The sequence below is a fragment of the Heloderma suspectum genome, chromosome 6 (genome assembly GCF_057233095.1).
Source record: "Heloderma suspectum isolate Gila_16-S chromosome 6, 16-S_ref, whole genome shotgun sequence".
NCBI lineage: Eukaryota > Metazoa > Chordata > Lepidosauria > Squamata > Helodermatidae > Heloderma > Heloderma suspectum.
The window spans coordinates 57,282,735-57,298,684 of NC_139463.1; the positions used below are offsets into that span (position 1 = coordinate 57,282,735).

The 15,950-nt window shown below is 47.2% G+C and overlaps 1 protein-coding gene across 1 annotated transcript in view; it reads left to right on the forward strand.

The window, feature by feature from the left end:
- Window positions 1-13,568, forward strand: part of ERBB2 (erb-b2 receptor tyrosine kinase 2) — a 72,339-nt gene extending 58,771 nt beyond the window's left edge. Inside the window, exons 18-27 of the mRNA XM_084804515.1 lie at window positions 947-1,069; window positions 2,058-2,156; window positions 2,299-2,484; window positions 3,666-3,821; window positions 4,944-5,019; window positions 5,117-5,263; window positions 6,421-6,518; window positions 8,048-8,221; window positions 8,698-8,974; window positions 9,341-13,568. Coding sequence (XP_084660641.1) covers window positions 947-1,069; window positions 2,058-2,156; window positions 2,299-2,484; window positions 3,666-3,821; window positions 4,944-5,019; window positions 5,117-5,263; window positions 6,421-6,518; window positions 8,048-8,221; window positions 8,698-8,974; window positions 9,341-9,729 — 1,725 coding nt within the window. The 3' untranslated portion in view covers window positions 9,730-13,568. The remainder of the gene's footprint in view (window positions 1-946; window positions 1,070-2,057; window positions 2,157-2,298; window positions 2,485-3,665; window positions 3,822-4,943; window positions 5,020-5,116; window positions 5,264-6,420; window positions 6,519-8,047; window positions 8,222-8,697; window positions 8,975-9,340) is intronic.
- Window positions 13,569-15,950: the final 2,382 nt, after the last annotated feature.

Below are 15,950 nucleotides of genomic sequence, written 5' to 3' on the forward strand. Positions count from 1 at the left end.
CGCTCTCTCCCGGAGTGTGTTCAAGTTGGAGAGAGGATAGCGGTCTTCAAATATCCAAAAGGCTGTCATGCGGAAGATGGAGCAGACTTGTTCCCTGTTGCTCCAGAGGGCAGGACTAGAACCAACAGGTGGAAATTGCAGGGAAGCAGATTACTTCCTAATGGTGGGAGCTGTTCAGCAGTGCAACAGACTGCCTTGGGAGGTGGTGGGTTCTTCTTCACTGGCAGTATATAAGCAGAGGCTGGACGGCCCTCTGCACCCTGCAGTGCAGAGCCTGCCTTGGACTATATCAGAGGTGGGCAACTTGTGGTTCTCCAGATGTTTTGGCCTACAAGTCCAGTGCTGTCCTCACCACTGGCTTTGCGGGCTGGGGCTGATGGGACTGGTAGGCCAAAACGAAGTACCCACCTCTGGACTAGATGATCTCCAAAGTCTCTTCTAATGATTCTGTACAACTGGGGGTGGGGGGAAGAGCCCAAAATATTGTTCAGGCAAGGTTTTGCATGACATCTTCAGTATTAGTAGCATTTATTAGGTTTTACACTTTGGGGTGGGGGAATGTATTCCTGTATATTCCATTTAGCCACAATAGCTACATGGAGCCTCTATTTATAGAGGCAGTATACCTCTGAATATGAGCTTTCTAGGAGTATATGGCTGGCCACTGTTGGAAACAGAATGCTGATTGAGATGGCCCCTTGTTCTCTGATCCAGCAAGGCAAATAATGTAAATAAAGCATGCTTAAATAGTCCTAAAGGAGCTTCCTCCCTGAATAATCCTTGCAGAAGTACCCAGCACATTTTTTTTTTTTTTTACTTCATTCATCTTCATGTCACCTAGATGATTTTATTACATCCTTGCAAGTGTGGCTACCTGATGGGGGGAGTGCACATCTCTCTGTTCCTTTCTCGTTCTTGGCACCTCCTCACTTTCTGTGACTGCTAGTTGGTGGAGCCGTTGACGCCCAGTGGAGCCCTGCCAAACCAGGCTCAGATGCGCATTCTCAAGGAGACGGAATTGAAAAAAGTCAAGGTTTTGGGGTCAGGCGCTTTTGGAACAGTGTACAAGGTGAGGAGAATGGGAACCGATTCGTTAAACATGGGTAAATGGCATGGGAGGCCTTGGCTGGGACTCATTTGCGGACTAGCTGCTGAAGACCTTAAAAACTTTTCATAGGACTCAGTTTGAGCAACAAATGCACGTCTGTTGCTCATTTCTCACTCAGGATCCGGATGTCCTCTCACTGGGAAACACTCTGGTTCCAAGGCGTTATCGCATCTTCCCAGCACTCAGGAGACTGTTACTGGGAAAATGTGATTCTTTTGCCAGCAAACAGGGCTGCTGTGATATGGAGCACCATCTGGAATGCTGTTTTGCCAGTGTCCATGGCACCATGACATCCCATGTGAAGAGCGGCACAGTCACGCTTTCAACCTACAGTTCGTACCAAGGGCCTTGAATGGGAGCTGAAATGGATTTAGTCGAGGGACAAAATGTGGTGAATCCCTCCCTCCCTTCCTGCTCTCAGTGCGCATTCACTCCATGAGCCAGTGTGGATGTTCCACTTTCCATGGGGATTGTTATCCGTTGTGAATGTCCCTTCACACAGGCTATACCAGCCTTTCCCTACCTGGTTCCCTCCAGATATGTTGGACTACAACTCCCATCAGCATGACTGGCTGAGGAAGATGGGAGTTACAGTCCAGCACATCTGGAGGGAGCTAGGTTGGGAATGGCTTTTCCTAGTTATATTGAATCCTGCCCCATATTGAATTTCCTCCCCATGGTAGCAACTATCCCTGGGAAGACTCGTTCCATAATGGCAGGGTTGTCATTGTGACTAGTTCTGCTCCCAAGTACTGGCTATGGGTGGGATTTGCCTTGTGGAGCGTGTGTGTGTGGGAGTCAGTGCCCACGGGATGTTTCATATCTAGACCAGTTTTTGACGGGGTTTTAGGACAGTGTTTCCAAAGTATCTAATGCAGTCTCTGTCCCACCTTTCTGTCATCAAAGAAATGCATTCATCTCTCTGTCTCTCTCTCGACTGCCCATACAGGGTGTTTGGATTCCAGACGGCGAGTGTGTGAAGATCCCAGTGGCCATCAAAGTCTTGCGGGAAAACACCTCACCCAAAGCCAACAAGGAGATCTTGGATGTGAGTGGGGAATGTGTGATGACTCTTCCCTGGTGTGTCCCCGCTATCCCACTGGAAGCCGTCTGGCCCCTGTGAGTTTTTTCAATCAGCTGTATTCCCAAAGGAGACCTCTAACACTTTCTTTCTTCCCCCTGTCTCCCAGGAGGCGTACGTCATGGCAGGCGTGGGCAGCCCGTATGTCTCACGTCTGCTGGGGATCTGCCTCACCTCCACAGTGCAGCTGGTGACTCAGCTCATGCCTTACGGCTGCCTGCTAGACTACGTGCGGGAGAACAAGGACCGCATTGGATCCCAGGACCTCCTTAATTGGTGTGTGCAGATAGCAAAGGTAGGTGGAGCTTCAGGGCAGGGGCGGTAGCTGGCTGGGATGGTCCGCCCGGCCTGCCTCTTGTATAGCAGCTGCATTCAGCCTTCCTCATTCAGCAGCAGCATTCAGCCCGGGACCCACCATTACTGTATACCATTGTTCTCCTCTCCTCTCCTGTTCAATTTCTCCTCCTCTGTCCTCAAGAGCCCAAACAGACAAGAAATAATACCACTGATGCGACCTTTCTCTTAAATCGAGGCACAACATGCTTACAGGCGGACTGGCATGAGGAAAACTCTTAGGATGGCAGGTCGTGTTGACAGATTCATGATAGAATCCGGTGCTTTTATAAGCTGCCTAGAAGGGAGAATTTCAGCAGGCAAAGCTTGTCCACCCACCGCAGTACTATAACCGGAGCGGCTGCAGTGTGAAAAGGCAGAGCAGAGTGCATCCCCGTGTCTGCTGGATTGCAACAAAAGCGACTTAGCACGGAATTGGGCACCTTGGGAGGAATTCAACCATCAGAACTTCTCCATTCTCTCTCTCTCTGTCTAACAGCATGTTCCTAGTCCTAGTATACATACGAGTACAGTTCTTTGCCTCTGCTCTTACAAGTCACTTATCCAAAGTATTCTTGCCTGCAGACCCTGCTCCCTCCAAGCATTGGAATTGGTACGAATGTATATAAACGAGTGTAAAAACTTAACATTGGGCAGAGCACATGCTTTGTTTGCAAAACAACAACCGAGGTTCAGTTGTTGGTGTGTCGAGTTAGAGGAATGGAAGGTAGTAGGAGCGAGAGGGACCTCTGCTGGGGTATGAGATAACTATTTCCAGAACAAGTAGTACTGGGCCAGAAGGGATAATCATCGGGCTTAGTGTAAAGCAGCCGCCTCTGTTCAAATGTCCTCGTTTCATAAGTTGCTGAAAAGGAATAGCCCAATTGAGTCAGGCAATGAGAGAAGACTGTAAGAACCCCCACAATTCCTTTTACTTCACTTCTGTATTTCAAAGTAAGTTTAGGAAGTTTCTGTTGATGCCACAAAAAATGAAGAAGTTAATTTTAATTCAGCCCCCACTTCTACAACTGAGGTGGGGGATGCATATCCACCCAACTTGTATTCCATCAAAGAGCTCCAGAAATAATTTCCCTCTGCTCAACTCAGAGGGAAACGAACAGGTATTTGTTCCTTCTCTCCCAGGGCATGAGCTACCTGGAGGATGTCCGCCTGGTCCACCGGGACTTGGCTGCCCGAAACGTCCTGGTGAAGAGCCCAAACCATGTGAAGATCACGGATTTTGGCTTGGCTCGACTGCTGGACATCGATGAGACAGAATACCATGCTGATGGAGGAAAGGTGAGCAGTGTTGTTCTGTTATTTGTTTTGTTTTGTTCAGTTGATTATGTAAATTTGTTATTAGTATTGTATGCCGCCTAGAGTGGCCGGGTAGCTGGCCAGATGGGTGGCTAATAAATCAAATCAATCAATCCATCAATCAATCAATGAAGGTATTGACCAAAGTATTACAGCAGAAATGGGGAAGCTGTGGCCCTCCCATTGTTGTGGAATTCCAGCTCCCATCAGTCCGAGGCACCACACTGCCTGCTCCCAAATTACCTGGTCAAACAGAATATAGATCAGTATTATTTGGAGAAGGCTGCAGTTATAGCACATGACCAGAAGCTGGTTTTGGTTCCTCTCAGCAAATTGGCTCTGATCCGCCTTCCCCACCCTGGTTTCCGTCCAGATATGTAGGAGTACAGCAATTAACATCCCTGGCCATTGGCCATGTTGGCTGGGGAGGATGGGAGCTGTAGTCTAACACATCTGGGGGGGACCAGGTTGGAGAAGGCTGAGCTGTACGGAGAAGCTTCTCTTGCTATAATTGAAGGCATCTCCAAGCAATATTTGATTAGCACTCCAACCTTACCTGGGAGAAGGTAGCATGGCCTCTCCCAAAGCCCAGGCCTGCTGCTTTCTGACATCGAGATGGTACAGCCCCTGGCACACTGGGATGAGTTAAAATTGGAACGAGTTCACACGAGGGCAATCAAAATGATCAGGGGACTAGAAACTAAGTCCTACAAGGAACTGGGTACGTTTAGCCTTGAGAAGAAAAGACACAATAGATACAATAGAACTTTTCAAGTACCTGAAGGGTTGTCACGCAGAAGAGAAAACAGAATATGTTTTCTATCAGCCAAGACTGCAGGACATGAAATAATGGGTCTAAGTTATAGGAAGGCAGATTTCGGTTGGCGGTCAGGAAAAACCTCCTCCAGTCAGAGCAGCCAGAAATTGAACCCAGTGCCCAGGGAGGTGTGGGCTCTCCATTGCTGGAGCTTTTCAAGCAGATAGTGGACAGCCATTTGTCAGGGATGCTTTGAACAGGATTCCTGCCCTGAGCAGGGGGTTGGACTTGATGGCCTCAAGGGCCCCTTCCGACTCGCTGATTCCAATATTGTTTGCCTTTCTCAGGTGCCTATCAAATGGATGGCACTGGAGTCCATCTTGCGCAGACGGTTCACCCACCAGAGTGATGTGTGGAGCTATGGTAAGTGGGGTCACTCTATTGTTGCCTTTCCCATTCATTCCCATTGTGAAGACCTGTCTCATGCTTGGTGGGGACCCCCTTGCTTTTTTCTCTCCAGGTGTTACTGTATGGGAGCTGATGACCTTTGGTGCCAAGCCGTATGATGGTATCCCAGCCCGGGAGATCCCTGATCTGCTGGAGAAAGGAGAGAGGTTGCCCCAGCCCCCCATCTGTACCATTGATGTCTACATGATCATGGTGAAATGTAAGGGACCAGAGGTGGCCATTAGGGCTTGCATGGAAGGGGGAAGGGTTGAATCAAAGCATGGGGAAGTAAGTGGGTTGCTATAGCTTGCTATCCTCAGCCTCCCAGCAGCCACATCAAAGGAAGCAAGAAGAGAATGCCAGTTGGCTGATCTATACCACATGCTTGGAGTACCTTGACTGTGCCTTGAACAAGGTCTGAATCCTTGAACTTGTATTTTCTGTGGTGGTATTTTCTGTTTTTCGCTGGTGACGTAAGATAGCTTTCTTCCTTTTGACTGATAACTTTTAACTGCCGGCTGTTTTGATTGTATCTATTATTTTAATCTTCATAATCCACCTTGACATCTTTGATAAAAGGTGGCACATAAATGTCTTAAACAAAAGCAGAACTTCGCTGGCATATACTCAGAGCTGTGCATACGCTGCAGTTCTACAGGAGGGCAGAAAAAGCCTACAGTGTGGTGCTTGGCACAGCATTCAGTTTTCTGAAAATCTCTGCTTCCATTTTAAAAACCAAAACAATTTTCAGGCCCTTATGTTTGCACATATATACTTGAAGGTTTGTGGACAGCATCTCCGGAAATCTCTGAAGTCAGATGGGTGGCTGTGTAAGATTTCTGCTGGTTGGGGATGAGTCTTTAATGTCATGCATAGCTCCTCGCCCCTCCCCATAAGGAGCAAAGCAGATATAAATTATTCGAAATGACAAACATTGTGGAATAAATTATGCAGAAATTAGGCAAATATTCTCAATGTGTATGATTTATACATGTTGTGGAAGTGGGGCCAGGACACGAACACACATTCAGATGCTCATTCTCATGCACTCGGGAGAAGGTAACTAGGGAGGAGTCAAAGTAGACGCCTGCCGTGCAGCAATCCTGATCAGAACCGCTGCTTTTCTGTTGCCAGCAGCAGCAAAACAGCAGTCTGCTCCTCTCAGCACTGCTGATGCCTGAACAGCTGAGATGCAGAAATAGGGGCAGGGCTTCCCGAGGTCTTGCAGGCTGTGCAAATGGCAGCTGAAGGCCTCATGCAGGCTGCAGGTCACCAGTTGCCCATATGAGCAGCGTGGGAAAACGAGTTCTCTTATACTGAGGACTTAATTTGATTTGACACGCTGGAGGGACCACTTGTTCTGTATCCATCACACAGGCTGGATGATCGACTCAGAATGCCGGCCCAAGTTCCGAGAACTGGTCACGGAGTTCACGCGCATGGCTAGGGATCCACAGCGTTTTGTGGTCATCCAGGTGAGCGAATTGCAAGTTGCTTCTCTTACCCTGCAGAGGGCCGGGCTGTCTCCTAGGGTAAGTTTCCTGCAGTAACTATATTGCTCAACTGCAGGGGTAAGAACAAACGAGAACATGAAACGTCCTGCTGGACCAGGCCAGATATATCTAGTGCAGCATTCTGGTTTGAACAGTGGTCAGCTAGACACCTTCAGGAAGCCTACAATCAGGCCACGAAGCCAACAGGCCTCCACTGCTGCTGTTCCTGGCAACTGGCATTAATGACTGTTAAGAGAAGCGAGGCATGTTCAGAAGCGAGCGGTGGTGCTGAGGATCCTGTAGCTCCCAGTTCTGACAACTACTGCTGCAGTCGGTTGGAGGCTTCTGAACACAACGCAGGCTGATCCACAGCCTGCTGTTTAAATGGGGCCTCAGTAGACTGAATTTTGCCCCACGCTGAGGATCAGATTGATCTGGGGGAGAGAAGAAATCTTACTCCAAGTCAAATGGACACGTGTGTATGCGGTGTTTTGTGTCCCTCTGTGATATATGCCTGAGCTCACTTGCTTGTGTCCTCTGGAGCCATTGGTTTTCCAGGCACCCTAGCACAATACCCATCTGTCCTTGACACAGTGGCTTCAAAAGCAAACGGGCAATGACATTTGAGAAGTGTTGCGGCTTTATGGCGCCCGTGGCCATTTCATTAAAGACTTCCACCTCGCATGCTGCTTTGGTTACACGGGAGGCAATTCCCAGCTGACTCTTGGAGGAGCTGAGTGTCTGGGCCACCTTGCAAAGGGCAAAGCTCCTACAGAGAAGGCACTGTTGTGCAGGAATTAGCAAGAAACCTATGTGGTGGTGTTATGTCAGGCACCACTTTGAGAGGGTTCTACCCTTAAAGGTGGCCTAAAAGTATTTTAAAATAGATAACAGGCATTTGTGTTTCTTTGTACGTTACTCATGGTAGAAAATCACAATCGAATGTGTCTTCCCAGCACATTTACCTGCAGCAAAAAAACAACAACAGTCAAAGTGGTACATGTGCTGGTGTGCACACTAGTTTCACACTATGTGGAAATGCTTTCAGTCTGGGAAATTTGTAACACGCGGTGGCCCTTGAAGAATGGTAGCCCATCCATTTTCCATTCGTCTGCTTATTTGTGCCCCTCTCCCCACCAAGATGGCAATTTCCTTTGCTTACCTTAGACCTGGAAGCAGAACAAGTTCTGCCAAATGTATGCAAATGAGCTTAGTGTTGCAAAATTGTTAAGAGTGTCAGCTGTGAACCAGGAAGTCCCAGTTCAGCTCTTGGCTTCTGCCGCGGAATCATTAGGTCGCCTTAGATTAGCCACTCTTCCAGCCGCAGCCCACTCATCTACATTATGAGGATAATAACACCTGGCCTATCTTACAGGTTTGTGGTAAGGATTATTGAGAGAAGATGTATGTGGCGTCCTTTAAGTAGGTTCCCTCCTACACTATACTTTGAGCAGGAGCAATGGCATTTTGAAAGCCTCAAATACTTACCATCATTTGATTATTGTTGACAGAACGATGATAAGATGGGTCTCGCCAGCCCCATAGACAGCACCTTCTACCGCACTTTGCTAGAAGAGGAAGACATGCAAGATCTGGTGGATGCAGAAGAGTACCTAGTCCCACACCAGGGCTTCTTCAGTGGCGAGGCATCAGCCGACTATCGATCTCGGATTCCTTCAACCAGAGTAAGCATATGGCTCAGCCTGTTCTAGTAATAATAAACTCAGTTTGTATCTGGGCCACACTCTTCTTCCAGTGTGGTACACCCCCCTCTCCTGTGTGGGGGTTGCATGTGCAGACCGGAAACCCCAGTATGCAAGATGACAAAGAGTTTGCAAGGGAGGGTGGAAATATGTCTCTGGGTGGAGCACGTGCATATTATTCCGTTTTCTCCCCCTGCTGGTTTTCTGTGAAGTGACGGGTAGAGGAGATCACTACAGGTCCTAGTTATAAAACTTGACTATACATTGTATTTACAAAAACAGCAGCATTTCAAACCTCTGACCAAATGCTTTTACAGACTTTGAAATTATTATCCCTAAAAAATGCAAGCCTAGACCATCAGCTTCCATTTATAATAAGAGCATCAAGTTTCTAGGTCTCATGGGTTCCTCAAATGAAATTCTGAAACTGATGCACACACCCGCTTATTTTCTTGTAGAGTGCCACAGAGACTCAAATGGAGGCAGAGGAGACTGAGGAATCAGCTCAGTATCCGTATTTGGGCTCGTCTCTCTCTGAAGAGCCAGAAAGTGTCATCCCTGACTTGCTTGAGGAGGACTGCGCAGTCAGTAAGGCACTGCAGAAGCCGGCACTGCTGCAGGAGCCTGGCCCTCTTCAGCGCTACAGTGAAGACCCCACCAGCACCTCGCTTAAACAAAATGAGACCCTGGATGCCAAGGGCTGCAGTTCACCTGAAGCCTCCGGTGTGGTTCCAGGTACGTGCGCTGTATTTGTATTCTGTACGCTGGCAGCACAAGGGCCATAACTTGCTCTGGACACCTTAATGTTTTTAGGTTTCTAAAGCACATTTCTCGCCTTGTTTCTAGCCATATTAAAACTGAGTCAGTTGTTATATTTGAGGGCACAAAAAGCAAAGGCTGCTATTCAGTAGGGATGGAGGGGGAGACTGCAAGCTACTCCAGGGTTTTTACTTTCGTGCTACAGTTTTAAACTTTTTAAAGTGTTAATATGATGTTTCATCGTGCTGTATTTTATGGTTCAGCTCTTGGGGGCTATAGAAATGCAATCACTTAATTAACCTGGCTTTTACCATTCATTTTGGCTCCTTCTTTCCCCTGCAGAGTACGTGAACCAGCCAGAGAACTACCTTTCATTCAGCAAAAGCCTTCGGCTGCCAGGTTCCACGCTGGGAAAGCCAAAGGGTCACTTGGGCAAGAATGGGCTCGTCAAGGAACCAAGTAATGCCTTCCCGAGCGGCTTTGCCGATATGGTGGGCAACCCAGAGTACCTGACACCGTGCACCCGCCCCATGGCCGGCCCTTTGCCCCAAGCCTTTGACAACCTCTATTACTGGAATCAGGAGACCCCCAAGAGCAACCCAGCCGAATTCTTTGCCACCTCCATCGCTCCTGCCACCACCACTAACAGCTTCACCACAACCCCGACTGCAGAGAACCTTGAGTACCTCGGCCTGGCAGAATCAGTCACTCGTTGTAAGGACTTTGCGTGAAGACCGTTCCCATCGTCCATGAAATTTGTTTTCACGTTCAAGGCAGCTCAGGACACAAACGAATGAACTATTAATGCACATAAGATGAGCAGGATTGATTAAGGCCTTAACACCTCTCTTGAGGTCAAGCTGATGCTCCTGTTCCTCCTTTTAGCAGTTCGGCTGAGGCAGGTGTGGGCAGAAGGTAGATCTGGATTTACTGGTGGATCTCTGGGTGACTTGCAGTAGCTTGCCAAGGACTTCTGGCTCCTAACTGCTTAACAATAGCAGCAACAACATGACCTCCCCCTTCCCTAAATTATACCGCTGAAATGAAGAAAGCTTGGGGTGACCAGGAGTGGATTTTTGTCTGGAAGGACTGTGAGTCCCATTCAGTTCTGGAGCTCAGAACAAATTCCTGGGCTCAGAATTCTTTAACGCTAAGTGTCTTTTGCACCAAGCTGCAGTTGGTGGGTCTCGGGGTTTGAGTAGAAAACATACCCCACAAAGTCAGTCCTGCAAGTCCACCCCTGGGAGGAAGCACTTTCTTTGTGACAATCTCCTGCCCTGCAGATCAGGCAACAGACAGTCATTTGACGCACAAAGTGGAGTGCTCTTTCACTTTTCACCTCCTCTCTGTCTTCTTTCTGTTCCTTGGATTACAAGACAAGAGGATCAGACCACTGACTGGATTAAAGAACTAATTGTTGCAATTATTATACCTTTTTTTTTTTTTGTAACTTGAGGACTTTCATATTGGAGTTTTGACTGACGAGGAAAAAATCCATGAGATTGTGTGTTTTTTAAAAAGTGAGGGCAAAGTGTGTGTATCTCTCAGAATCTATGGTGTGTTTCTTGTTGTTTAATCACAATGGTAAAAAGGCAATGTTCTTAAGGAAAAAGACTTGTCCTTACAAGAGGTTATAATGAAACAATTCTTGGCGACGTTTAAACAAAACGTTTTAGCAGGGTCTGGGGAAGAAGAGAAAAGAAATAATTTGCCTTGTGGAAAAGGCCCTGTGGTAGATTTGTTTGTTGCCCTCTGAATATCTCAAGATGATTCTAGAAAAAAACAGCTGAAGAAGTAAAACCAGCTTCATTTTATGGCAGGGGCAGCTTGAAAATGGTCTGCTGTAATCTGAGAAGAATAGTTGGACATCTTAATTCAGGACAGAATAAGTCTGGAGGGTCTTTCTTAAATAATGTACTTTTAGTGCCACATTTTATGCCCACGTGGTTGTGATTTTCTATTTTGAGACAATGGACAAAAAGCCAAAGCAACTAATAAGTTTTTTCCAGTGAGCGGGAGAGATTAAGTTGCACCATGGAAACAATATGCAATCTTTACCAACATTCTTGGAATATTTATTGTGTTGAAGTAGGATAGTGTTGTGTGTCTGCCACCATTACATTGGATGGCAACAAAACCACAGAATGTGGTAGTGGGTGCCAAAATTAGCTTCCTGAGAACCTTCCTTTTTAAAAGAAAGATGTCTAGCCTTTATGGTGGCACATATATGCTTGAACGGGTGTGGCTCATCCCTACTGAAATCGCAGAAGCTGTAGAGGCGGCTGTGTAAGATTTCCAGAGACTGGGGGTGGAGCTTCAGTGCTCTGCATAGCTCCTGGCCCCTCCCCATGACAAACAAAATAGTTAGAACTTATGCCAAATAAGAATTATGTAAAGCTGCCACAAAATGGCGCTTTTAAAGGTATGCAATACAGGCAGCCTTAAGTAGGGCATGATGCTAAACTTTCCCCTTAAAGACTTAATCACCGAGGACTGTAGATGTATACCAGCGGCAGTCCTCTTGAAGCTGGTTTGATAGCTTTCAACCTTCACGTGCCCTGTCCTCATTGAAATATTTTTCACCTCTGTTATGTTGATCTTTGGCCTTCTGATCTTGAGAATTCTTGGCCATGTGGATGTTTTTTATTTATTTGGAGCCTGACCATGTAGCAATCTCCCATAGCTTTTGGGTGATGTCTATCAGCAGTAGGAATGATAATTCTTTGGTTGCCATTAAGGAGATCAAAATTGGAAACAAGATGGATCCGACCCACCGGGAAGTTCTTCTGTACAAGCATCATTAAAACGAACACGACTGCCTTTCTTTTCAGTGGGTCTGCACAGGAAAGCACCCCAGTGGATTGTTAGTTTCTGCGTGTGTTGTGGGGTTTGGGGAGCTCTTTGGATTTTCTGCCTCAGCTACTCAAGTTTCTTGGGTTAGCTCTGGTCCACAAATACAAGGACGCTCCATCTCTGTCCAGGTAGAGCATTTTACATAGGACATCTAGGCCAATGCCTCCCTGTTCCATTCCCCACCCCCACGCATCAGGATTGTGGTCCCAGTTTTTCTCTGAAATAATGTTGAATGTGCACTGTGGATGCAACCAATCCCCTTTCCTCCTCACTGAGCAGAATTTGAAAGGAATGACCGGGGTGGGGAAATGGAGGTACTAACTTTGCAAAGAAACAAAGAGGCAGAGCACTCATCAGGGACGGAATGGGATGAGGTGGGTGAAGAGCGCACCTGGCCCTTGCAGTACCGACAATCTTGGATTATCCAAGGTGAGCTGGTCCAGATATATCTTAAGAATGTCTTTTCATCGTCATTGAACCACTTAACTGAATGTTGCTAAAATGATCTAGGAAAAAAGGAGCCACTTTTAAATTGCACATAAAGGGGCCAGCTTAAGGATCCGGGAAAAGGTCGAAGAGACCATCCACAGGCCTTTTTAAATTATTATTTTGACTCTCCATAGGCCCTTTTAAGCAGCAGGGACCACCCTGCACGCCTCTTCCCAGATAACTTAGGTGAGGAAGCCGCACTACATGCCAGATGCTCAATTTTTGCTCTTATCCAGCTTCTTCGCTTCTCTTTTTGGGTCCTCCATTTTTCAGAGGGCCACAGCAACTGCCTGGCCCTACTGTCTTCTGGAGCCAATCCTGCATGTACATTGTGATGAATACAGCTCACTCTCTGTATGTACAAATGTGTAGGAACTCCAAATACTACTGTTAAGGGCCATCTATAGAAATTCCCTAAGTAACACAAGGCAGAATTGTAACTCATCGGATTACGTGTGTGTGTGTGTATTACTTATCAGCTCTTTCTAAAGTCCACCCCTCACCCCATGCCATCCACACTTTCTGCTAAAACCTGTGTTTTCAAGCTGGTGCTATTTTGGTACATTGAAGGTTATCTGCTGTGGCTGACTTAAAACAAAACTAGTCGTGTCGTAACTATTTGTATATCTGAAAATTGTACAACAGTTTTCATTTTCTACACTACTTGTCTTGTAATTTTTTTGGGGGGTGGGGGTTGAAGCTTACCTCACCCAAGTGGGGTAAGTTGAGATTCTACAAGTGCCAAATCCAGTCTGTGGGGTTTCCTCAGATAAGCTTCCTCTGGAGGCAACCCTTCTGCAAGTCAAGGTGAGGTGGCAGAATTCAGATGCCACTAAGAACACCAAGATGGGAGATGGACCCAGCAGGGGACTCAAGCCAAAGGGAAGTTCTGTAGAAGGATGACCAGAAAGTAGATCTCCAGCTGTTTTTGACTTTAGCTCCCAGCATTCCTGGCCACTGGCCTGCTGGCAGGGGCTTGAGCTGAAATCCCAAACATCTGGAGATCTAACTTCTGCCCACCCCTACTGTAGAAGCCCTGTTTGACGTACAGAAAAGCACAGTTGTTCTACTTGGATTTTCCGCCTCAGGTTTTCATTGTCCCGGTGTCCTTTAGAACTTTGTGACATGGAACAAGGTGGCAGATTCTTGGAAGCATGAAGTATGGAAACATGGAAATCTACTTTAAAAATGTACTGTGATGACAGAATTTAAATGTTTTGTGTTCCACAATCCACACTGTCCTGCTTTTTGCTTCCTTATAGTTTTTTTTAAGAAGGTAGCCTGCCTAGTTGCCATAGCTCAGGAGTTTAAATTTTACATAAATATAAAAGATGAATATCTGTCAAAGGGTTTATGGGGTGGCGCTGAGCCTTTCCCCCTCAATGTAATACTTCTTGCTGTCATAGCCAGTGTGCGTGTTCTTCCTCCTCTCCTCGAGAACAAGAGACACGGAGTCTGTGGATGGGCAGCGGGGAGAGATGTTTCTACCACTGCTCCTTCCTTCCCCGTAGGGCGCTGAATAGCCTCCTCTGGTTCAAAACTGTGCACACGCTGCAGAGCTGTACTCGGAGCTCTGTGCAAAGGGATGTCGGGTCTCAGTGATGGAGCTGAAGGTTCAGGGTCTCACATGCACCCTGGTCTCCTGCACACACATTAAGGCAAGTGGGCGGAACCTAGGAAAGCTATTTTCTACTTGAGGCGAGAGATGTTGCCATTTGCTCTGCCTTACGTTTCCTGGTTTTCTGGGCTCCATGCTGAGCCCCAGGCTCAATGGGGCTTCTTCAGGCGAGTTTTGCACCACAGCTATCCTCCGCCTCCCAACGGGCACCACGCAGCTGTGCCCCTGCCCCTCCCAGAGCTTGAGCCTCCAGGCCTTCAGTAAGTCATGGCTCTAGTTGACAGGCTCCTCAGGGTTGGGAGCTCAAGGATGGCTCCTGACACAGGGTGTGCAGCCTGATGCCCCTTGAGGATTTAAAACCCCCCCCAACACTGTTGAGCTTTTTATCTTGTCATTACAGGATTGCCTTTTCCTGTGTTTTCAAAATATATTTAGTATGCCTCTCCATTACTCTCCCACCGAAAGTGAGAAAGATACTAAGTGTGGAAAAATGTGTTAGGAACAGGGTGGCTTAAATGCGAGAATAGGAGAGGACAGTGGCAAGAGTTCGCCTCCTTAAGCTGGAGATTGGCCAGGCAACCCTGAAGGTGGTGGCTAAAACCTGAAGCATTGGCTCAGACACTGAGAGCTGGCAACTTTGGTTATGGCTGACTAAGGGCACGAGGCCTTCCCAGCCTGTTAGTGGTCACATCTGGCAAAATGGCTGAAGCCGCCAGCTCTCGGATGACCACCTGCAGCACAGGTGCACAAGGAGGCAGAGATTTGTGCCACTCTTGATGAGACCATCCCTCCCCCACACACGGCTGGAGAGGGGCTGTGTCACTGGAGGGGTGCTAGTCTCATCTGTTTGCCTTGTGACATGTTTACAACAAACAGCTGCCGCTACTGCAGCATTTCAGAGCTGAAATCCCAGGAGACTGGAAGTCAAGAGGACCAATTTAACAAAGAACTTCATTAGACAAAGGGTGCAGGTACCTCTCTGGGTTGAGGATCTCCTAAGAAAGTGAATAAACCTCTTGGGAAGTGTGGCTAACCTAATTCTTCCTTGGTATTTTTCCCTATGTCTTCTCCCCATTCCTTCACAGTCCTCCACCCACCTTCAGCAGGGTTCAAACAGGTATCGAGGTTTGAAAGCAGACGCAAATGCCTAAAATTAAAGGGGAGGGGACAGTAGTGGTACTGAGAATGAGGCCCCATGTATTTCAGGAGAAAGGCAGTGGTGGGATCTCTGTCCTAGGAGTCACCCACTAGATGACAGTGCTGGCCACTGCCAAGACAGATTAGATTCTAGGAAAACAACTATCCCCCACCCACCCCGCCATCTACATGAGTGGTGGGGGAGATGGAAACTAACTGCTCCACCCCTTAGGGTTAGGATGTGCATCCAGGTACGGTTTGGAACTGCTGCTGCTAGGGTTGCAGTCCTGTTCCAGATGCCCCTTTGGACACCAGTTACGGAGGGCAGGACATCTCGCATCCCTTGCATCATTTCTGAGACCAACGTGGTGATCTTCCGGAGCACCTGGCCAGCTCAACGGCTCCATACACTGAACAATTTATATAACAAAACAAACAGACTGATGACCTAGGTGTGGCTGCAAAAGCTTAAGGAGGTGGGTAGAGATGACAGTCCTACGTTTCTGACTGATATATCAAACCTAAAGTAAGTGAATATTCTTAACATGCACACTGGGGTGGGTTTTTTGGTCTAATCTTGACTATATCTAAGAGCTGGCCTTTGAACATTGCTGAGAATCCTGCCCAGCACCCCTTCCCTGAAGCAGCTCCCTTGCCCCAACTCTTCCCAGCCAGTTCCAAACCGTATCAAGTGAAAAGCTCCCCTGGATGTCTCTCCACCCCATTGGTCCGTGCACGCATACACCATTCCCTACAACAATTTAACTTTTCCCTTCTTTATATAAATTGGATTCAACAAATGAATATATATTTATATATATTGGATTCAACCAATATAAATTCAACATTCAACAT